Raw genomic sequence first — 21,476 nt, 5'->3', positions numbered from 1 at the left:
AAAGACGTTTTATAGTTTAAACCCCTGATCACTACTTCAAAAAGACAGATGACACGATACAGAAGTCACCCAGACCAAAACCGGTTTGCAACACTGGTCGGGTGGTTACCGCTCAGAGTTCTTCAACTGTTTCTTTGCCATTGTTGCCAACGCAAATACGAACTGTCATCCGGAAAGTTGAAACGGCCTGTTTGTTTAAATCTAACATGAAACATTTATGATAGATGAAAATCTAACTTAAAGACAATAAAACATTTCTTTCTCTCCATCTTAGCTTATATTTCACTTATAAATAAGACCAGAAGCTCACGTCAGAATGTTTTGTAGGTGGCTATACTGCGAACCCATAGTAGGGAACGGAAATCTGACTCAGCCTGGATCTTTGCATGAAAATTGTTCCTCGAAAACGTTTACAAATAGGAAGTGTTAAATAATCCAGCTTACTTCTTGAAAAGCTCGGTATTTGTGAGCTCACTGTCAGCTGATTAGAGCGAAGGTTACTTGTTCAAATTGAGTGGTGGAGTTGGTGGGTCTGATGAAGTAATTGAATGGAAATTATAGTGGGTTATCATTTATATTGCACACTGTTTTCAAGTAGTAAGATCGGTCGATTTTCCTTTGATTTGCTTTAACTGTGAAGTGTATCTTGGGTAAACAATGTACAGTAATTACCAGAAAGAACCAGATTATGCAGCTGCTTTGGGTTTATTTTCACATCTAAGTGCTGAGGAACTGAAAGAATTGTTAAATGATGACAGCAAATTTGATGATATGATGAAGGATATAAAACAGGTACGTTTCAAAATGGAACATGGATAATTGTTGGGTTAAATGTTATTTCGTTAATTTCCAAGGTTCGTTACACATTGATAAATCAGTAACTTACAGGTTAGGTTTGGTTTGTTGAGGTTTTTGGTACGCTTTTCATGCATGTTTGGTAACTAGCAAGGGACCATAGGTCTTTTACAAGGTATGTGACAAGGTTAGTGGGTTTGTTTTATTTTTTATTTTACTTGGTTATTTAACGACGCTGTGTCAACCACGAAGTTATTTAGCGTCGATGGAATTGATAGCGAGATGAGGCCGAAGATTCGCCATAGATTACCTGACATTTGCTTTATAGATGGGGAAAAACCCAACCAGGTAATAAGTCTAAGCGGGAATCGAACCCGTACCCGAACGAAACTCCGGATCGGCAGGCAAGCGCCTTAGCCGCCTTAGCTACGCCGGTAGCTAGTGGGTTATTTGAGGGGATATCTAAGTGACGTGAAATTGAGAAATATGTGAAAAGATTTCAGTGATCACACGGCACTCAAATATCCCCTCAACTAACCCACTAACCTTGTCACATACCTTGTAAAAGACCGGCGATCCCTTGCTAATTGCCTGTGTGATGAATCTTGGAAATTACCGTTATTTCCTTTTCTTCCAACGTTAGGTTATGTGTGCCTGTTAAACATATTAGAAGATGTAGTAGTTTATTAATCTCGTGTTTATACGTTATGTGATATGCAGTAGAGTTTTATTATCAGTATTCTTTGCAATTGTATAGATCAAAGATTTGGAAGCTGAGAAGGAAATGATCATGGCCAGTAACAGATCACTTGCCGAATTTAATCTCACCAAAGAACCACAGCTAGCTGAAGGAAAAGAACGCCTCCACGAACTGAGCGAAACTGGGGCTGCCTTATGTCACAGCATAGAGGGGAAAGTGTCGAAAATTAGTAAGTATACATGCAAAGTTTATATTATGAATTGTGTACTTGATCTGTAGGATATTAATAAAGAGAGAATTGCGCACAAATGTGCATAGATGTCACTGTAGCACAAATTACTTAATCTGACACATTGGTCTTGCCGTTCACTCACTACAGAATTGTGTCAGTGATTCTTTCCTTTGTTTGCACGTAAGTACATGGTATTTGTCAGAGAAACACTCGCAAAGATCACATATACACATGGGGTTTGGATCATGGTAGCTTTTGGTTTTGCATAGCTTGAAGTGGAAGCCATGTATTGCCAGGCGTGTGGTCACATGCCTGAGATCGTAGGATGCCCTCTTCCAGTCATGTGATGTCATCGCATGTGTGGTGTAGAAATCGTCCCAGATCTGGTTCTTCTTGCTTCTTAGCTCCGATCGTAGTGTCACATATTGTTCTGTTGGCGGTAGTAGCAGTTGGTGGCACAGGTCCTCTATGTAAAAGGTCTCTCTGGCGAGCTCATAAGCTAGGCGTGATGGGGAAAATTTGGAGATGCAGAGTATCCTTTCAGGTATGTTGCCTTGACTTTTTCTATTTGGTTAAGATTGCTTCTATTTAGATGTTCCCAGATGATCTCCAGACCGTATGTAATTATGGGGTTGATTTTTGTTTTGAAGAGCTTGATGGCTGTGTTGAGCGAGAGCTTGTTGATATTATGTATGTCCTGCATTGCTCTTGTGGCATGTGTTACTCTGTCCCTGATGTGGGTGTTGAAGACAGTTCCCTGGGTCTGAAAAGTTATTCCTAGGTATTTGAATTTATTTACTTTTTGTAGTTGTATTCCGTCCATTTTTAAGGTATCATCTGCGGCTGTCCTACCGCCTTTCCGAAATCTAAGGTACACTGTTTTTTCCAGATTTATTTTGAGATCCCTTTCTCTTGCCCATACTGCTAACCGATCGAGTGTCTCTTGGAGTTCTTCTCTGGAAGTGGAGGATATTGCTAGGTCATCTGCATACACATAGATTTTTACTGCTTCCTTTGTGATGATCTCTGATATATCTGTGGTGGCTATATTGAATAATAAGGGGCTTAAGGGGTCTCCTTGGAGAACCCCGATGGTTTGTTGGATATGTTTTGATATGGAGATGCCATCGTCTATTGTTATATTGTTATTGTGTAGGATGTCTCTTGTTATCTTGGTGATGTAGTGTTCCCTGCCTATCATTTCTTCCAATTTGTGTATGATGAGTCTTCGGTCCAGGAGATCAAACGCCTTTGTATAATCTACGAAGACTGTATATAATTTCCCTTTATCATGGCTCAGATATTGTCTGTAACAAATTAAAAGTATTTCAGTTTTGCTATTGGTTAAAGTTTGAAATTTTATTAGTTACATGTAGGACTATGGTAATTCTCTTATTGTATTGTATTTATTAACATTCCATGGTATTCATACATTGCTTACAGCTAGAATATGGAACAAGTCAAAAAACTTAATACTATTATAAAATCTTAATTTATAGTCACAGTCTAGATGAAATAATACAGACGAGATTTACAATATAGTCTACTAGTACAACACATAGTTTTAGTATCAATTTCATGAAGTGTTATTGAATGTCATGAATTCACCTACAGAATAGAAGGCGTGAGAAATTAGGTACTTCTTTAATTTGGCCCTAAATAATTTTATGTTTTGAGTTTCATTTTTTATATCGATAGGGATGCTATTAAAAATTTTTACTGCCATATAACGCACTCCTTTTTGATAGCATGATAGGCTTGCTGATGGAGTATGAAAGTCATTTTTTGACGTGTATTTATGCTATGAACTGTTGAATTAGTTACAAAGTTTTCACGATTACATACAAGGAAGATTAATGAAAAGATATACTGACAAGCCATGGGCATTATTTGTAATTTTTTAAAAATAGTTCCACACGATTCCCTAGATTTGGCACCTACTATTATTCTAATTACTGTTTTTTGTAATAGAAATATATTGTTACTATCTGTGGAATTTCTCCAGAATATTATTCCAAAACTCATTACCGAGTGGAAGTATGCAAAGTATATTGTTTTTAAGGTGTTAATGTTTACTATCTTTTACATAGATTTAATAGCAAAACAAGCTGAATTTAGTTTGGGGGTCATTTCTTTAATATGATTTTTCCAATTTAACACATTATCGATTTTTAAGCCAAGACATTTGGTTGTTGTTGTTTCTAATAGGGATCTATTGTTAATTATTGCGCTAGAAATTTGCGAGGTTGAATTTGGACAGAATTTAAATTGAATTATGTTAGTTTTGTTACAATTTAATACTAATTTATTGACTGAGAACCAGTCACACATTTTGAAGAGAATTTCCTCTGTTGAAGATTGGAATGTGTTGGAGTTATTGGCTGTAATTACTATACTTGTGTCATCTGCAAATAATATGGGATGACCTACATCTTTTATTAGGGGGGCAGGATCATTTATAAACACTGGAAAAAGTAGGGGACCTAATATTGATCCTTGAGGAATTCCATTATTAATAGTTCCCCATGTCGATGCAGATTTCATAGTTGTATTGATTTCAACTTTCAACTAACATTTTCAGCACATCACTGCCACTTCGTAGTAACGTCATGTTGTATTTTTGATCAAGTTATTTCATGTCATTCTAAGTTACATACATGAATTTTCGTTTTGTGGCCATTCCACAGAAAACCAACATAATATTCCCTGTAGTTTTCGAACTCCACATTAGTCACAAGAGGACATATTTCATCAAAGGAATGTCACTGACACACAAACTCTCAATTTCACCGATGCCTTCTTGCCTGTCCAAAACTTTGGCTTCTTCACACATAGTATGAAATCCATAATTATTTTCAAACACACTTTTAAATTTCTGTTTATAAGTTATACTTTGCGAACTTTGAGTGAATAAATTTTATCTCAATGCCATGCACCTCAGTACCTGTCCCAGTCAATAAGTTGATTAATGATGTTTCTAATTTCTTTGTAGTAACTCAAATTTTTAGATATGTAAGATAATTCATTTTTTTAAGAACTGTCCTTAGTAAGTTCTGAAGAATTTCAATTGATGACAATCACCTATATCAATACGTGTTCAAAGTTCTAAAAAACAAAGTAATTGCTACATTAACTCATGTTAAACATGCATTTATATTATAAACTTTCCACAGTTAATTCCCGATTTACCACGAAAATCGTCTGTAGCTGCATTTAGATTGGCAACAGGCCATGACTGTTTGGCCAAACATCTGCATAGAATTGGAATATATCAGTCTCCTAACTGTCCATTGTGCAACTCAAACCAAGAAATGGATTCGGAACACCTCAAAATCTGTGCTTCAGTGGCTGACCATGATAATATCTTTGAAAAATATTGGAATGCAAGAGGTCAAATGACTTTATTGTCAAACGCCTGGCATTAGAAAACAACAACATATTATAAACTTGTTCAGTGTTGGCCATGTTATGACTAAGAATGTGATATCGCGCCGTAGCCTGTCTTTCTCGTTAGCCACATACATCAGGCAGGTAGTGATGTCAGAGATGCTACCTAGTAAATTACTATTGTTTTTACTCAGTCACAGGTATCGAAGTAAGGTCACAATGATAGCCAACCTACTAATATTTATGATCAAAAAATAATTTAGGTACTTTAAAATCCAGTTCTCTGATTCATGAAAAATTTTGTTGACAATAGATCATTGCATCTGTGACGATAATAGGGAAATTGTTGATTGAGAATGCTAGGGGAAAACGAAATGTTATCCACCTCAAGGTCACCTTCTCCCGCTACAAATCCTACAGGATTTTAAGGCGTCGAACTTTGGTCCCTTTTGTAAGAAGCTGCCAATTGATTATGTGAACTGTGGGTTGGGGACAACTGGCCACAGAGGCAACTCGCCATATAATTTAAATTCGTATCAAAGACAATTAGCCACACATTAAAAGTCAAGGCAATACTCAAATTCGCAACAATTTATAAAATATTTCTATGGTAACACAAGACAAATCTAGAGGCTGTAAACTAAATAGGAACTATGGCGGAAGAAAGAGGCTCTGACAATTAATATATCTTGGCTACATGTACACGAGACTTAGAGAAAATAAGAATGGAGCTGTTCGGCGCTGTGACATGCGTGGCGGTGTAAAGCAACAGTCATGTTATCAGAAGATGGAAGCAGTGTCGTCAAAGAACCGTCTGAACACAAGAATCATTCTGCAGACTGGGGGAGGATTAAGGCAAAGGAATGTGTAGAGAACATGAAGGCAAGGGCGGGGACTTCCCGAGAACCAACGTCTGTCATTATTCAAAATGAGTTACAGCGTATTGCAAGCGAAGCCAATGTGAATCTACCGAAGAAACCATCTATTAAAAAAACTGTGCGCCGTGCCAGGAAGCTGCACCTACCACCTGAACCAAGGAATATTGACGAACTGAACGTTATAGCCGACAGATACACTAAGACTGTACAAGGAGAAAGGTGGTGGTTGTATTTTGAACCGGAGGACAACGTGAAACTTATCATATTTGCCACTAATTCACGTTTATAAATTGTTACAGTCCCATTTTTGGATAATGGACGGCGTGGCAAATTGTCTATCTGTGGCGAATTGTCCCTAATTACCAATTTTCTGTGGCCAATTGTCCCAGTTACCAATTTTCTGTGGCCAATTGTCCCAGTTACCAATTTTCTGTGGCCAATTGTCCCAGTTACCAATTTTCTGTGGCCAATTATCCTAGTTACCAATTTTCTGTGGTCAATTATCCGGAACTGGTGAACTGTGGGTATGTATTTGGTGAAGAGGATGTTTATATTTTATAGTAATGTGGTTTAATTGTATTTTGTGTATCTCAGTTTTTAAAATAAATTTAAGTTAGCATTAGTGCATGCACTAGTGTTCATGTGACAATGCACGTGCACACACAAATAATTTACACAACTCATTTTTGGCAGAACAACACTCTGGTGATTTGACATTGGAAACAACTTTGGCACTATTGCAGACAGCTGCAGCTGAATCGGAAGAGGAATCAGATGTAAGTTATTAAGGTTAAGATCACAAAAGTGATACATATTTTCTTATTACATGTTTTACAACAATTCATTTTCTTCATCGTGTTGTGAATATTACTGTGAATAGTTTTTCTTGAGCATTATTCAAAATACTTCACAATGTAATATTATCTTCATTTTCTGGATTGTACACAAATGACTGCCTTTTTAATCCCGAAAGTAAAACATTTGACTTCAATTACAAATTGTATGGTTTGACTAAATATATAAGCAATTAGTTTTGCACAGATGCCTAGGACTCACGTTACGGAATGCTTGCTGGTTCGAATCCTCACGGGAGAATAAATTTTCTCATGAATTTCGGTCAGTATATTATGGGACCGGTGCCCACCCAGCATCGTAATGCACTTGGGGAGCAAAATCCACCTATAACAGCTGGGGGGATCATCGTGCTAACCACACGATACCTCCATTCTTGTTGGATGATCGTCTACCTTTGCTTCGGTATGTGAATGTGAGGCCAGCAGCCGGCTGATCGGTTTGGGCCCTTCATGTGCTGTAGCGTCACGGATCGGAATTTGCACAGATTTACTTACTTACAAATGCATGAGCAATAGCACAAGAGGTGTGTCGTAAAAAACAAGTCATCTATGAGCCTTGTTGTCAGCATCTCGGAGCACAATACCACATCACATGTTGGACAGTTTTTGGGCTCATGTTCAGTGCCCATGGCACGATCCCACAAGAAACTTTAAATCAACTTAAACAATTTAAAATTTCTGATGTAACGGTTGATGCCATAGGATCTCATGTGTTAAAATCATCCTTAGCTATAATTAGTAATCATTTGTACCCAAGAAACTTTTATTGTAAATGATTTCCTATGTTTTCTTATCATTTAACTTATCTTAATGTTTTTTTTCCTTTCAAATTGTCACATAATTGTTTTTAATCATTGTTCATTGTGAATTGATTAGTAAGCCGATCTATATCAAACCCATATTTAGGGCGGCTATTTTTTTTTAAATTATATATATATATAGTCAGACTCCAAAGCAGCTATTCTGTTAATAGTCCCGAGACACGCACCTTCATCTCAAACAGCAGAAATAACTAAAATGCTCTCTCAATTAAAAACACTCAATAAAAGAATTGTATTCCAATGGATACCATCCCATTGTGGAATCCTGGGAAACGAGAATGTGGATGCTTTAGCAAAGAAGGGCAGCACTGCTACTTACAGACCTGTTACTAAATCTACGTATTACTCTGTGAAGAGATTTATTAAATCTACATACTTAGACTTCAACAAATAAAATTTGATAACACAATCTCAAGGGAAAAAATGGAACTCTCTGCATCATAATCCACAGTTAATTCCCGATTTACCACGAAAATCGTCTGTAGCTGCATTCAGATTGGCAACAGGCCATGACTGTTTGGCCAAACACCTGCATAGAATTGGAATATATCAGTCCCCTAACTGCCCATTGTGCAACTCAAACCAAGAAATGGATTCGGAACACCTCAAAATCTGTGCTTCAGTGGCTGGTCATGATAATATCTTTGAAAAATATTGGAGTGCAAGAGGTCAAATGACTTCATTGTCAAATGCCTGGCATGAGAAAACAACATATTAGATATATTAGGATTAATGATCAAATAGAGAATAGCAAATGAAATGTAGGAGAAATACTGAAGGGGAGTTTGACCAAGTAAAAAAAAAGGTACACCGTGTAATTGGGAGTATTTGTGTAGACGTGTACTGCAAATAATGTGTTAGTGTAATAATATGTTAATGGTGGCACCGGATACAGAAATGTGAGGTACATCATTACATGTAAAGAAGTGCTGTGACGAAATATATCATATCATAATTCTGATTTTCTTTCATAAAATAAGTTCCTTAATTTTTATTTCCCAGACAGCTGTTGAAAGAGAAAAAAAGAATGTCTGTGTAGAGAGATGTAAAGCAATACTTTTCATTAATGTGTCACTATTTCTGTCTATAGGACCAGATGGACTCTCTTTTCTCGAGCTAAGATATGATATATTTTTTTTTCAGGCCATTGCAGAAAAATTTTTGGATGGAGAGTTAGACCTTGAAAGCTTTCTGGAACAGTTCACAGCAAGAAGAAAGAAGATGCATCTAAGACGGGTAAAGGCAGACAAAATGGCAGAAATACTAACAAGGCAACGTAATATGCCTCATCAAAATTCCATACCAGCTGCTCAAGGATTTACACACCACACAGCACCTAGCCAGTTACCCTTGCCACCGGTTGTAGGACAAACACCGTATTCTGTACCATACCCCATCGCGGGGATGTACATGCCAATGCCAGGACATGGTCCCAATGTTTTCTGAAAACTTGTAAATAGTGATGTATGTGTTGGATTTTGCTGAAACACTAAGTAAAGGACATGCTTATTTACAAATTACACATGTATATTCATTTCATGATTTCTTCAATTTCTATGTACATTTATATAAATATATGTATAATATAATATATATACAGCCAACAGATTTTGCAAAAAGAAATATATTATTATACAGTGCTAAAAGATAAATACTGTACCAATAAAATATGTCTAGTATTTTCCTCAAACTGTAACATTATTTAAATAAATAATTATTTTACAACATTCCTCTTTTTCGTTTTATACAGCATGAAAATAGTGTTAAAACAAATTACAATCTGTCCTTATTCGCTACATATTTGTACTCTCCATTCCAAAAAGTGGCATACTGCTTCAAAATATCTTGGATAAGAAAAATTTTATCTTGGTCACTGTTTTTATCAATTAAATTGTAAATCATTTGCCTGTATTAATTTTTATAAATCTGAATGTGTCTTAAAAATTTCCCTCTCTGTAGTGAAACCAATAATATAGTATGGCATAAGAAAGGATATTACATTTTTCTTAACCAAAATACTGACATCGAATCTCAATTGTAGTGTATTTTCTATACAATGCAGCATATAGTTAACATAACAACTTAGTATACAACACATCACTGAACTTCGGTATTTTCCCCATATTAACCGAAGTCTCTGTATCATTTAGATACATATTTTAGAAATTAAGACATATAAATACAGAAGTGAAGAGAAAATTTCATGCTTCAGATGGATAATTTCAAGATTCCATATCAGATTCTAAATTGAAAGTTGACCTTTCGGGAAGTTGATATGTAGATGAAAGGATAATATTAAAACGGATTTGAGGAAGTTTGAATATGATGCTAGGGACTAGATTAATCTTGCTCAGGATAGGAACCGATGGCGAGCTTATGAGAATGCGGTACTGAACCTTCAGGTCCCCTTAAAAGCCATTTCTAAGTAATGCAAAATAGTTATTAGAGTCGACGGCAATTCGGAAGGCAGTAGTCTGCTAGAGTTTGCGTCGAGGGCAAGACAGCGTACAACATTGCCACATTGTACTTCACGCTCACGTGTGATGCAAATAGCGCAGGAGAGATTTAAATTATCAAAAGACAATAATGACCTTAGCCGTTGATTACTGTAACATGACACCAAACAAACCCTGTTTCCTTCACTAACAATATTCTTTGCACGGTTCTCAAGCCCACACCACATGCTTCTGCAGTCATTTCTTGCATGTTGGCAACGTTGGAGCCAGCATCAAGATGGCCAGCAGCGTTCTGTCCTTCAACGTTTTTAAAATAATTATGCACCTTAAACATTATTTTCCGCACCTGCCTGTGCAATACTTGTTTTTTTAGAGTCTCTTCTTCCATTTATTTATCTTACACACACACAGTAAATGTTAGTTTTACTTATTCAATGTATTGAAACACTCACACGTGAACAAACGAACTCAGGAAGTACTTGTTACAGACTGATTCCGATTGGTTCCGCTGTACAAGCTTGTGACGTCACATGCCAGAAATGCTACGGAGCATATAGCAGCCAACCGCCTTCCGAACTGCCGTCTAGTCTAGGAAGATCCAACAAAAGATGTGTAATGGGCAGATAGGAGCCAATTCTTATCAAATATAAAGCATTCGCTTACATAATATAGGTCACGTGGACGTAACACGACCGGCACAAAGGTCATGCAACATGTGAAAAGCTGTCTGCCTCTCTGTAGGAGTGATTGTGTTGATGTTATATTGCGTGTTATTCTTCTGATTGTGTTAGTGAAGTGTTTAGATTCTCTTGCTCACATGACACCACAGAAATTTACATTCCACATCCTTTATTAGAGATGTCAAAAGTCGAATCTTTCTCTGCGACCACTAGGGTTGCCAACTCTCCCATATTTCTCAGGATCTCCCGTATTTAACCCTAATTTCTAACAGTCTCCCGACTCCTGTATTTCCCATCTCTTTGAGCCCTTTTCTCCCTTATTTTTGCGTAATGTAAAAATTTATTTGAAACGTTTAATTTTTATGTGGTTGAAGGTAATTTATGTGATGGATTCTGTTATGCACTGAAATGGGCAGTCTCTGTAGAAGGTAATACTTGCCAGAAATAGTTTCAGGGCTCACTAGTTTAAAATCAATGTTGGAGTTACAAATTAAAAGAAAATAATTGTGTTGCAAGCCTACCAGGCAGCAGAGCATATTTTCTCTTATGAACCCTAAGTGAAGAGATGTTCGAAACAGAAGCACGACACATCTAATCAAATCAGAACTAAATCATAGTCAACCTCAACTACTCATGTAGAGAATTTTTACAATTTGTTTGAAACTATGAGTGAGGCAAAAGTCTCAAAATACTCTTAATTTAAGTCTAACTGTCAAAATGTAGAATAATAGTACATTATGCAACGAGCCTATAATGATAGTAATGAAGACGCGAGTATGTTTATGAAACGAGCACAAGCGACCATATTTCCAACTTGAAATTATTCATAAGTATTCATATTATTCTTATCTGACTGGGGAGCAGAACTGACCTCGTGCAATATCTCGTAAATTGTTAGATGTGCGCAGACGCGAAAGTATTGATTTTTTCCGAGGAACAAATGTCATTGACCTTGATATAATCTAGAGAGTAATATGAACATTAATCTTGATATAACCTGGAAATTGATTTAGATATCGAAAAACGAGATGACAAATTGAATTTATTTGAATATTATTTACAATTAACGCTAATTATTATAGTAACAGAACATAACCTTCTGCGACAGTATTGGACTTCCAGCCTCCATGACGTTTCGCTAGTTGTCTTTCGATTGCATATCTGAGAATAATGGATACTTGCGCTTTCATATTGCTTTCTGATTGATGGAAAACCTGAACTTTAATGAGGCCCATTAAAGGGCTGCTACCAGGTATATAATTACTACATTTCGGCATGGTTGAGCATAAAGTTTTTTTTAATACTGTTAACTGAATTGAATAATTTGTAAATGTTCTATGCGAAATATTGCAGACCACGTGGTCTCCCGTATTTTCTTCAAAAACAGTTGGCAACCCTAGCGACCACTGTAACAGGAACGACACTTGTCACAGCTGCAAAGATTGCAAGCCGCCAGCATTTACAATACAGAGCTCAAAACTTCTTGTAATAAAATACCTATACTAGATGCGCGCACACAAGAAATGAGTGACAATTCCGATCATCTGCTTGTGGCAAAGGATTTGCTACACTTCACTGGACCAAATGGAAAAGTTGTGATGCTATTACAAAAAGCTTTAAACTAATCGCTGCTCAGAAAAAACTGAAATGTAGTTGGGCGAAATAATTCAATTAAGGAAATATAGGCTACATCGAAACTGCCAATGTTTATATTGTTTTCGATTTTTAACTGTTAGCTGCTAACTATTCATTGAATGAAACATTAACCGAAGCCTGAAATAATCAAGTAAGAAGTGACAGTATCTTCAGACTGATTAATACCAGCTTCCCTGTACGTGTCTTTTGATCCAACCAGTGTGCACGGACATTTCGTGATCTTATGCAGTATGTATGTGGGATTATTTAATTATCCGTCCATTCCAATTTTATTATTTTGAGCTAAGGAGAAACATCAGTAATGGAAACTGAAGAATATAAACCTAATTTATGAAATACCATTAATCACTATTGTTTGAGAATATAATACAATTTCCATAAAATAAGTATTACAACAGACAATCAAATTTAAAGTCATTAATAGGCCTAGCCTACATGATATGGTATCTTGAAATACAAATCTACTTTTTAATTGAGTTAAAGGTACGTTATAATTTGAATCACAATACCACAGTACTACTTCATAATATTTTCTAAATAAATGTACTTATATTTTTCAACAAATTATACAACTTTCCTGAGATAGCATCCAGATTACCACAGTAATGACAGTACTACGTTTCTTTCTTGGTGATTTACAGTATATGTGATGTTCCCTTCCCGGAACGTGCAATGACAACATAAATATACATTATTGTAACATTCTGGACCTATTCTCTTTCCTGAAGTTTTTATATAGTATTTTAAGTTTTAAGCAAATAAGTTAAACATTTTTAAAAACTGAATCTAAATTTGATTGTTCACTGTTACAATTTAAAAATATAAAAAGAAATGTAGCCTAGGCGTAACCATTTCAAATTTCTCTTCGTTGAATACGAACACATAAGTTAAACAAAAAATGTCATTGCTTTTAAGAAAAGAACATAGTACTGTATCATCAGGTGGCGTTTACAGATTTTTAAATTCTCATTGATGTTAACATATTCTGAAAGCACTTTCATTTGGTAACATCATCCAAACTTAAGTGTGTTTGCAAAATATGTAACGAGATAATCAGAGAAGTTAACATTTAAGCAAATTTCAAGATCATGATTTTAACATGTGAAACATGATGTAAACTTGCTTATACTGTATATGCTGTTACTCAAACACACAGGCTTAAGCAGATAAGTCAAGGGCTTTGCTTTCATTTAATTTGCTTATATTTTTCGTCACCAGTACATGCTACAATATCGTACCATATTAAAATTACAAAATATTTTGCCTATTTTACTTCAGTTACTGAATTGATTGGAGCAACTACGCTATTTTCCAAGTTATTTTCTGATTCAACTGTATCATAATTTCTAACCTGTGTATAACCGAGGCCTACAAAAGTCAAAATAGCAATTGTCGTTATAAATATAACCTCACTATAAAGGAATTGTCTGTCACTTGTCGAAGTTCTTACTTTCCTTTCATATCTTGCTTTCGCTGCTTCTCTTCGAGCAAATGAAGAACCGTAATGCATCTGGGTCCATTCATCGAAATTGTAGATAGGAGTTTTACCAGTTGGAGGTGGTGGTCTGCTTCTTTGTTCACGGGACTTATAAAATGTAGACTGGGTTTCATCACCTGGGCTGTCATGTGTTTGCTGTGCAAATTGTGGGCCTGCTGTATGCAACATTCCTTTATCGTACAACCTTCTTAGTCTTAAATTTCCCAATACTTCATACGCTGTAGTAATATCTCTGAATTTGTTAGCAGCTTCTTCACTACCTTTGTTTTTATCAGGATGAAATTCCATTGAAAGTTTATAATATGCTGATTTTATGTCTGCTTGAGTTGCATGCGGTGTTAGTCCAAGGGCATCATAATGGGATTTCCTAAGAAATGTGCTAGTAGAGAAGCATTTTGTTAATTTAATTATTGTAGTTATCGACATACGAGGCTTCATAGGAATCATTTTCCTAAATATAGTATTATAAAAGCAGATGTTAGCATCATCTCCTCTTCGAATTAAATTTCATTTACACAAAACCTAAAACTTCACATACTCCAGTCATCCAGTGTCGCCAACTCATGGACGGAAATGACGGAATATTCAGCGCAGCTTCACCAACCCTCAAACACAAATTTACGGAATTGTAGTCCAAAAATTGTCGGATTTTGCAGAAAATTATCACAAACACACAATATTAATAATAATAATGAAATACTACTAAAACTTTTCAGAATACTAAATAAACATTCAGTTACATTTCGCACACAAGAAATACCAGCGGTAGCTACGAACATAATATCAAATCATGGTTCTACCAGTCTACCCAGTCATGAAACTCAATACGTAGTAAATATGCATCCATAGATAGTTGCTAACCATTAGGATCGCTAATATCGCCTCATTACAGGCAATGCGAAATAGTACCGGCACAGTCTATAGTTCCTAGCACTCTCACAACTCAAGCTTCGTGACTGTGTTTTACCACGTTCTACGTTCTACCCTTGATCTAGGGTTCTACTTGCGACCAACGAGTTAGTAATAAAGAGGCGAGTAATTAAATTGTGCCTCGTTCTCCTATCATGAAACCTACTACCTCCTTATTTTTCCTTGTAATAAGGAATTGTAGAGGCGTGAAAATTTTAAAAGAAATTTGAAGTGTCTAGCCTGGAGATTCTTTCTTGAATTTCTATATTGGCACATTGGTAGCTCCGTGTAGTGTGTGTTTTTTGTGGTTGGTAGCTTTGATTTTGATGGCGATAGCTATTGGAAGTGTTTGTTATAAGTTCTGTGTGTGAATGGTAATATGTTATAGAGTTCCATTTATTACAGGCTATAGATTTAATAAATAAATAACTACCGAATATGTCTAGGCCAGAACATCAGGCTCCACCAGAAGTGGTGAGTATTTTTTATTACACATGAGGTTATGGTTGCCAGTAACGTGCATGTGCAGTAACCGAATTCAAAGTATATACTTACACGAATTTATTTTGTTTCGTTGTAGTTTTATAACGAAGATGAAGCAAGAAAATACACGCAAAAGTAAGTATCTTGTGTCAGTACTTGTTTATGATTTTGCGATATTAGAAGAATGGGGATAAATTTCAGAACACGGATTCCTTCCTTTCCCTCTTCAAAATTCCAACCTTGTGCACATAAAATAAATGCGTAAGATCAGTTTTGGAAAGCAGTTGGAGGACATCCTGGCAACATGTTCTTTCCAGTTCAGTCTGTATTGTTCTTTGTACTGGGTAATTGACTCTACTTTTAATTCTTTAAGAATGTCCTCATTTCTTTTATGGTAAAGGAGGGCGTAACCAGCAGTTCTTCTCATAAATCTCATTTCTGCTGTTGTAAGTCTCCTTTCGTCAGCCTTTTTGATAGTCGAGCAAGAGTCCTGAGTAGTGGCGGCTCGTGGGTATTGAATTAAGGGGGGCTGCATACAAAAATAACCAAGCAACTTACTGTATTTGAAGATTAGTTCCATGCGCCTTATCTTGTAAGTTGTGTTTAAATGAGACAGGCTCATGTTAGTAGATTTACTGGCATTTAAAAGAATCCTGCGGACAAAATTCCGGCACACCGGCGACGCTGATATAACCCCTGCAGTTGCGAGTGTCGTTAAATAAACCATAATTTAATTTTTATATGCAGATTTGAACCTTAGAAATATCTAACTGGCGATGTTGTAGTTGGTTGTATAATATATATACATGATACATCAATAAATGAAAAAAAAAAAAATCTGAGCCAGAAATTGAATTTAGGATATTCAAGAGTACGCACCAGGGCGCTTGCCTCATTTATTGTGATGTTGTTAGATGTTTCAGATTCCATTATGGTTTGAAAACATTCTAGCAATGGCTCCTTCTTCTCATGAACAACATTTACTGTTCTTATTTTAAATCCATCTTGTTGCCCCAGCTGATGGAATTGTCTTTGAAACACATTAATCTAATACAGACTATGTGGATATCGAGAGAAGAAAGGGATACTGGATAAATTAGCAAAAAATATGCGAGCCTTTGTATTTTGTTTAGCGGCTCTTTCCATTTTGAGATTCAACTGATGGGCACTTAATGTCACATTTCTCCTGAATTGTTAAGATACTGAACTGAATAGACTGTAAATATTGTACAGAATTAAACATTGTTGCACTTGTTATACTCACAACATTAAAGAAAATGTATTTAAAACTGCGCGCTACTGACAAACTGCTGCAAATTTTGCAGCTCCTGGAAACTCTGGATTCAGGGCGAGGGGCAGCAGGGAGGAGGGGTAAAACTAACGCGCAAAGCATCCGAGACGAGACCGGCAGCTCCAGGGGAGAAAGTGGCTTCACCAATTTGTCCTTGTCTCTGGTTTCGCTCTGGCAGCACCAGGGGAGGAAGTGACTTCACTAACGATTGCGTGCATGTCATTAAGAGCGAAATTTTTTAAAACATTCGAGCCGCTAAATAGAGACTGTATAATAAATGTATTACACAACATAAAACGGGACAAGAGCCACAAATGTCTGGGGGTGCTGCAGCTATGCAGATCCTCTTCGAAAGCCGCCCCTGGTCCTGAGTCTAATGTGTCGCTGGACTTTTGTAGAGCGATCATGTGCAGACCACGGGAGAAACGGTAAGTGAGAGGGAAATAGCTTCTCCATAGAGTACTCTATTTCCCTCTCACTCATCACTTCTCCTCCGTTCCCGCGCGTCATGATATAGCCCCTGTATGACCCCCAAAGAACCCAGCAACTGACAGTAGAATCTTGGTGGATTTATATCTTCTTTGTTAGAAAATAAGAAATTGTAGCCAATTGACTGAATTAACACTTTCTATTAAAATATTAGCCTATTTATACAAATTTTACTCTGAATTGATTCTGTGCCTAAAAATGCCGGGTCTATGTGACTATAGGATATCGGTAGTGTGTTTATGGGAATATATGTTGGCTAGATTGGAGAATGGGGTGATGTCATGTGGTCGACGTATGTGAGGAGGTTAGTGGGTTAGTTGAGGCGATATCTCAGTGACATGAGGTCAACTTATGTGAGAAGGTTAGTTGAGGTGATAGCTCAGTGACATGAGGTCAGCTTATGTGAGAAGATTAGTTGAGGTGTTATCTCAGTGACATGAGGTCGATTTATGTGAGAAGATTAGTGGGTTAGTTGAGGTGATATCTCAGTGACATGAGGTCAACTTATGTGAGAAGGTTAGTTGTGGTGATAGCTCAGTGACATGAGGTCAACTTATGTGAGAAGGTTAGTTGAGGTGATAGCTCAGTGACATGAGGTCAACTTATGTGAGAAGATTAGTTGAGGTGTTATCATAGTGACATGAGGTCGATTTATGTGAGAAGGTTAGTGGGTTAGTTGAGGTGATATCTCAGTGACATGAGGTGAACTTATGTGAGAAGGTTAGTTGAGGTGATAGCTCAGTGACATGAGGTCAACTTATGTGAGAAGATTCGTTGAGGTGTTATCTCAGTGACATGAGGTGGATTTATGTGAGAAGGTTAGTGGGTTAGTTGAGGTGATATCTCAGTGACATGAGGTCAACTTATGTGAGAAGGTTAGTTGTGGTGATAGCTCAGTGACATGAGGTCAACTTATGTGAGAAGATTAGTTGAGGTGTTATCTCAGTGACATGAGGTGGATTTATGTGAGAAGGTTAGTGGGTTAGTTGAGGTGATATCTCAGTGACATGAGGTCAACTTATGTGAGAAGGTTAGTTGTGGTGATAGCTCAGTGACATGAGGTCAACTTATGTGAGAAGATTAGTTGAGGTGTTATCTCAGTGACATGAGGTCGATTTATGTGAGAAGGTTAGTGGGTTAGTTGAGGTGATATCTCAGTGACATGAGGTCAACTTATGTGAGAAGGTTAGTTGAGGTGATAGCTCAGTGACATGAGGTCAACTTATGTGAGAAGATTACTTGAGGTGTTATCTCAGTGACATGAGGTCGATTTATGTGAGAAGGTTACTGGGTTAGTTGAGGTGATATCTCAGTGACATGAGGTCAACTTATGTGAGAAGGTTAGTTGAGGTGATAGCTCAGTGACATGAGGTCAACTTATGTGAGAAGATTAGTTGAGGAGTTATCTCAGTGACATGAGGTCAACTTATGTGAGAAGGTTAGTTGAGGTGATAGCTCAGTGACATGAGGTCAACTTATGTGAGAAGATTAGTTGAGGTGTTATCTCAGTGACATGAGGTCGATTTATGTGAGAAGGTTAGTGGGTTAGTTGAGGCGATATCTCAGTGACATGAGGTCAACTTATGTGAGAAGGTTAGTTGAGGTGATAGCTCAGTGACATGAGGTCAACTTATGTGAGAAGATTAGTTGAGGTGTTATCTCAGTGACATGAGGTCAACTTATGTGAGAAGGTTAGTTGAGGTGATAGCTCAGTGACATGAGGTCAACTTATGTGAGAAGGTTAGTTAAGGTGATAGCTCAGTGACATGAGGTCAACTTATGTGAGATTAGTTGAGGTGTTATCTCAGTGACATGAGGTCGATTTATGTGAGAAGGTTAGTGGGTTAGTTGAGGTGATATCTCAGTGACATGAGGTCAACTTATGTGAGAAGGTTAGTTGAGGTGATAGCTCAGTGACATGAGGTCAACTTATGTGAGAAGATTAGTTGAGGTGTTATCTCAGTGACATGAGGTCAACTTATGTGAGAAGGTTAGTTGAGGTGATAGCTCAGTGACATGAGGTCAACTTATGTGAGAAGATTAGTTGAGGTGTTATCTCAGTGACATGAGGTCGATTTATGTGAGAAGGTTAGTGGGTTAGTTGAGGCGATATCTCAGTGACATGAGGTCAACTTATGTGAGAAGGTTAGTTGAGGTGATAGCTCAGTGACATGAGGTCAACTTATGTGAGAAGATTAGTTGAGGTGTTATCTCAGTGACATGAGGTCGATTTATGTGAGAAGGTTAGTGGGTTAGTTGAGGCGATATCTCAGTGACATGAGGTCAACTTATGTGAGAAGGTTAGTGGGTTAGTTGAGGCGATATCTCAGTGACATGAGGTCAACTTATGTGAGAAGGTTAGTGGGTTAGTTGAGGCGATATCTCAGTGACATGAGGTCAACTTATGTGAGAAGGTTAGTGGGTTAGTTGAGGCGATATCTCAGTGACATGAGGTCAACTTATGTGAGAAGGTTAGTTGGTTAGTTGAGGTGATAGCTCAGCGAGTTTTATTTACTCGTCGTGTTGGTTTACGTCGGCCCTGTTGTGACGTCAGAATCGTTTGTCAAACTTGACGAAAATTAAGCGATATCCTATAATAAAAGAATCTCTGATTTTCGTTCACTTATTTCAAGAAAATGTTTATATTTTACAACACAAGAAAAGTTGAATAATTCCAAGGAAAAAATTGTTCCAAGGCCAGGTATCGATTCTGGGACCCTTCACTTAGCATACGAATGCTCTACCGACTGAGCTATCCAGGAACTACATTCGACAACGTCCCAGTTCTTTAAGTGAAGGGTCCTGGGATCGATACCCGGCCTCGGAACAATTTTTCCCTTGAAATTATTCAAGTGTGCTTCACAGGGAGCTTTACCTGAAAGCCAGATTTGCACAAGAAAAGTTGTTTCTAAATTTTGACAGCCTGGACCACTACTGATGGCTGTTTGTAAATAATGTTTTCACAGTTTGAGGTATAAATGGGAGCAACAAGATTCATGACTTGTTCAGTATAGTTTGTATAAAAAGTAATATGTTAGAAATAATTAATCTGAGTTTCTTGTTTGCATTTTGTCAGTTCACGCATGATAGACATCCAGGTGAAAATGTCGGAGCGGGCTATAGAGTTACTCGCTTTCCCAGATGATGAACCTCGCCTTCTCCTGGATCTTGGTTGTGGCTCTGGACTCAGTGGAAGTGTATTGGAAGATCAAGGACATGTATGGGTGGGAATTGATATATCAACAGCAATGTTGGGTATGTAACCTTTAGTCTGCACTTATATTTTCCTTAAGTAAATTTAGTATACCGGTAGCAGTGTTTTTTTTTTAATGCAGTACTGTCATTTACAGAACCTGTCTACCTTTGGTTACAATAAAATTATAGTTCAAAGAGATGTACAGTTGTAAAAAAAAAATGTTCCCTTCGAGAATCTCCACTACAATTCAGAGACAGGTGATGTTACATGTCGTTGGACTACATTGCCTGATATCTACAGTTATAATTAAAGTATTCTCCATCTTACTGTTGTAGCATAATGGTAGCGTTTCAGTCTGGTATTCATGAGGTCGTGCGTTCAAATACACCCTAGTGCTTTTTTATGTTTTTTTTTTAAGTGAGAGAGAAAATATAATTGCTCCTGTCTCTTTTATGACTGTTTTAGTAATTAACATCAGGTTCATGAATATATTATGCCATATTTATTATGACATTATGGCTGCAAATGGAAAGAAAGAAAAATTATATTTTCAACAAAAATATATTTTGTGGCATAAACAAAACAAATTTACTGGCGTCTGCCTAAGAAAATTCAAACAATTAATAGTTCAAAAAACAAAACAAAAAGTGATAATTCAATATTTAGCCCATCTTCCTCCTATCTCGATCACATCTTGCAGTCAGGTGGGGATCGAATCGACTAGTCTTTTCAAATAGCAATTGTTCTCAATCACGGCATCCCAGGCATCCTGGTTGAGCTCCCACAAATCATCAGGACGTCTTGGAGGGGGAATGGGCCAATTTTTCCACATATGCTTTTTACTTGTGCCTTTGTAGCTCAATCGAAAGAATGTTGGAATTTAGATGCCAATGTCTCAGGTTCAAATTCTTGTCACTCCTTTTCATTTTATTGTGTTACAGGATAGTATAATGTAATAATATAAGAAGAAAAAACTGACATTAGTGTTATGTAACTGTATACTTAGTTTATTATTTCAAATTTATATTACTTATATCGCTAAAGAATGATAACAGAATATAAATGATAACTTGAATATTATTTATATCGCTGAAAACCGATACTGAATGCAGATGATAACTTGAATATTATTAATTTATACCTATCGCTAA

General features: G+C 36.8%; 3 protein-coding genes across 5 annotated transcripts in view; 2 read left to right on the top strand and 1 right to left on the bottom strand.

Moving 5' to 3' along the window:
• Positions 1 to 343: 343 nt before the first annotated feature.
• On the top strand, positions 344 to 9,394 carry Vps37B (vacuolar protein sorting 37B). Its single transcript, XM_069842878.1, has 4 exons — positions 344 to 792; positions 1,553 to 1,724; positions 6,686 to 6,768; positions 8,811 to 9,394. The coding sequence occupies exons 1-4, from the start codon at positions 658 to 660 to the stop codon at positions 9,111 to 9,113; spliced, it is 693 nt and encodes a 230-aa protein (XP_069698979.1). The 5' UTR covers positions 344 to 657; the 3' UTR covers positions 9,114 to 9,394.
• Positions 9,395 to 13,670: 4,276 nt separating this feature from the next.
• LOC138711721 (dnaJ homolog subfamily C member 30, mitochondrial) lies at positions 13,671 to 14,515 on the bottom strand. The gene has a single exon (XM_069842879.1). It carries the CDS (start codon positions 14,402 to 14,404, stop codon positions 13,724 to 13,726), a length of 681 nt encoding a protein of 226 aa, XP_069698980.1. The 5' UTR covers positions 14,405 to 14,515; the 3' UTR covers positions 13,671 to 13,723.
• A 646-nt stretch (positions 14,516 to 15,161) lies between these two features.
• Positions 15,162 to 21,476, top strand: part of LOC138711718 (18S rRNA (guanine-N(7))-methyltransferase) — a 36,591-nt gene continuing 30,276 nt past the window's right edge. For all 3 annotated transcript variants that reach the window (XR_011335431.1, XM_069842875.1, XM_069842874.1), the window contains exons 1-3: positions 15,162 to 15,340; positions 15,447 to 15,484; positions 20,206 to 20,384. Coding sequence is in view for 2 of the 3 variants with exons in the window: in XM_069842875.1 (XP_069698976.1) it covers positions 15,305 to 15,340; positions 15,447 to 15,484; positions 20,206 to 20,384 (253 nt within the window). In the remaining variant the exon portion in view is untranslated. The remainder of the gene's footprint in view (positions 15,341 to 15,446; positions 15,485 to 20,205; positions 20,385 to 21,476) is intronic.

Source organism: Periplaneta americana, chromosome 13 (assembly GCF_040183065.1).
Source record: "Periplaneta americana isolate PAMFEO1 chromosome 13, P.americana_PAMFEO1_priV1, whole genome shotgun sequence".
NCBI lineage: Eukaryota > Metazoa > Arthropoda > Insecta > Blattodea > Blattidae > Periplaneta > Periplaneta americana.
Note: the sequence above shows the minus strand (reverse complement) of the source record. Positions and strands in the feature narration are given on the sequence as shown.

Excerpts from the sequence above, each read along its gene's own strand:
- LOC138711721 (XM_069842879.1), bottom strand. The coding sequence starts at position 14,404 with ATGATTCCTATGAAGCCTCGTATGTCGATAACTACAATAATTAAATTA.
- Vps37B (XM_069842878.1), top strand. The coding sequence starts at position 658 with ATGTACAGTAATTACCAGAAAGAACCAGATTATGCAGCTGCTTTGGGT. Across the intron at positions 1,725-6,685 it reads GGGGAAAGTGTCGAAAATTA|AACAACACTCTGGTGATTTG; the intron begins GTAAGTATACAT and ends CATTTTTGGCAG. Across the intron at positions 6,769-8,810 it reads AATCGGAAGAGGAATCAGAT|GCCATTGCAGAAAAATTTTT; the intron begins GTAAGTTATTAA and ends TTTTTTTTTCAG.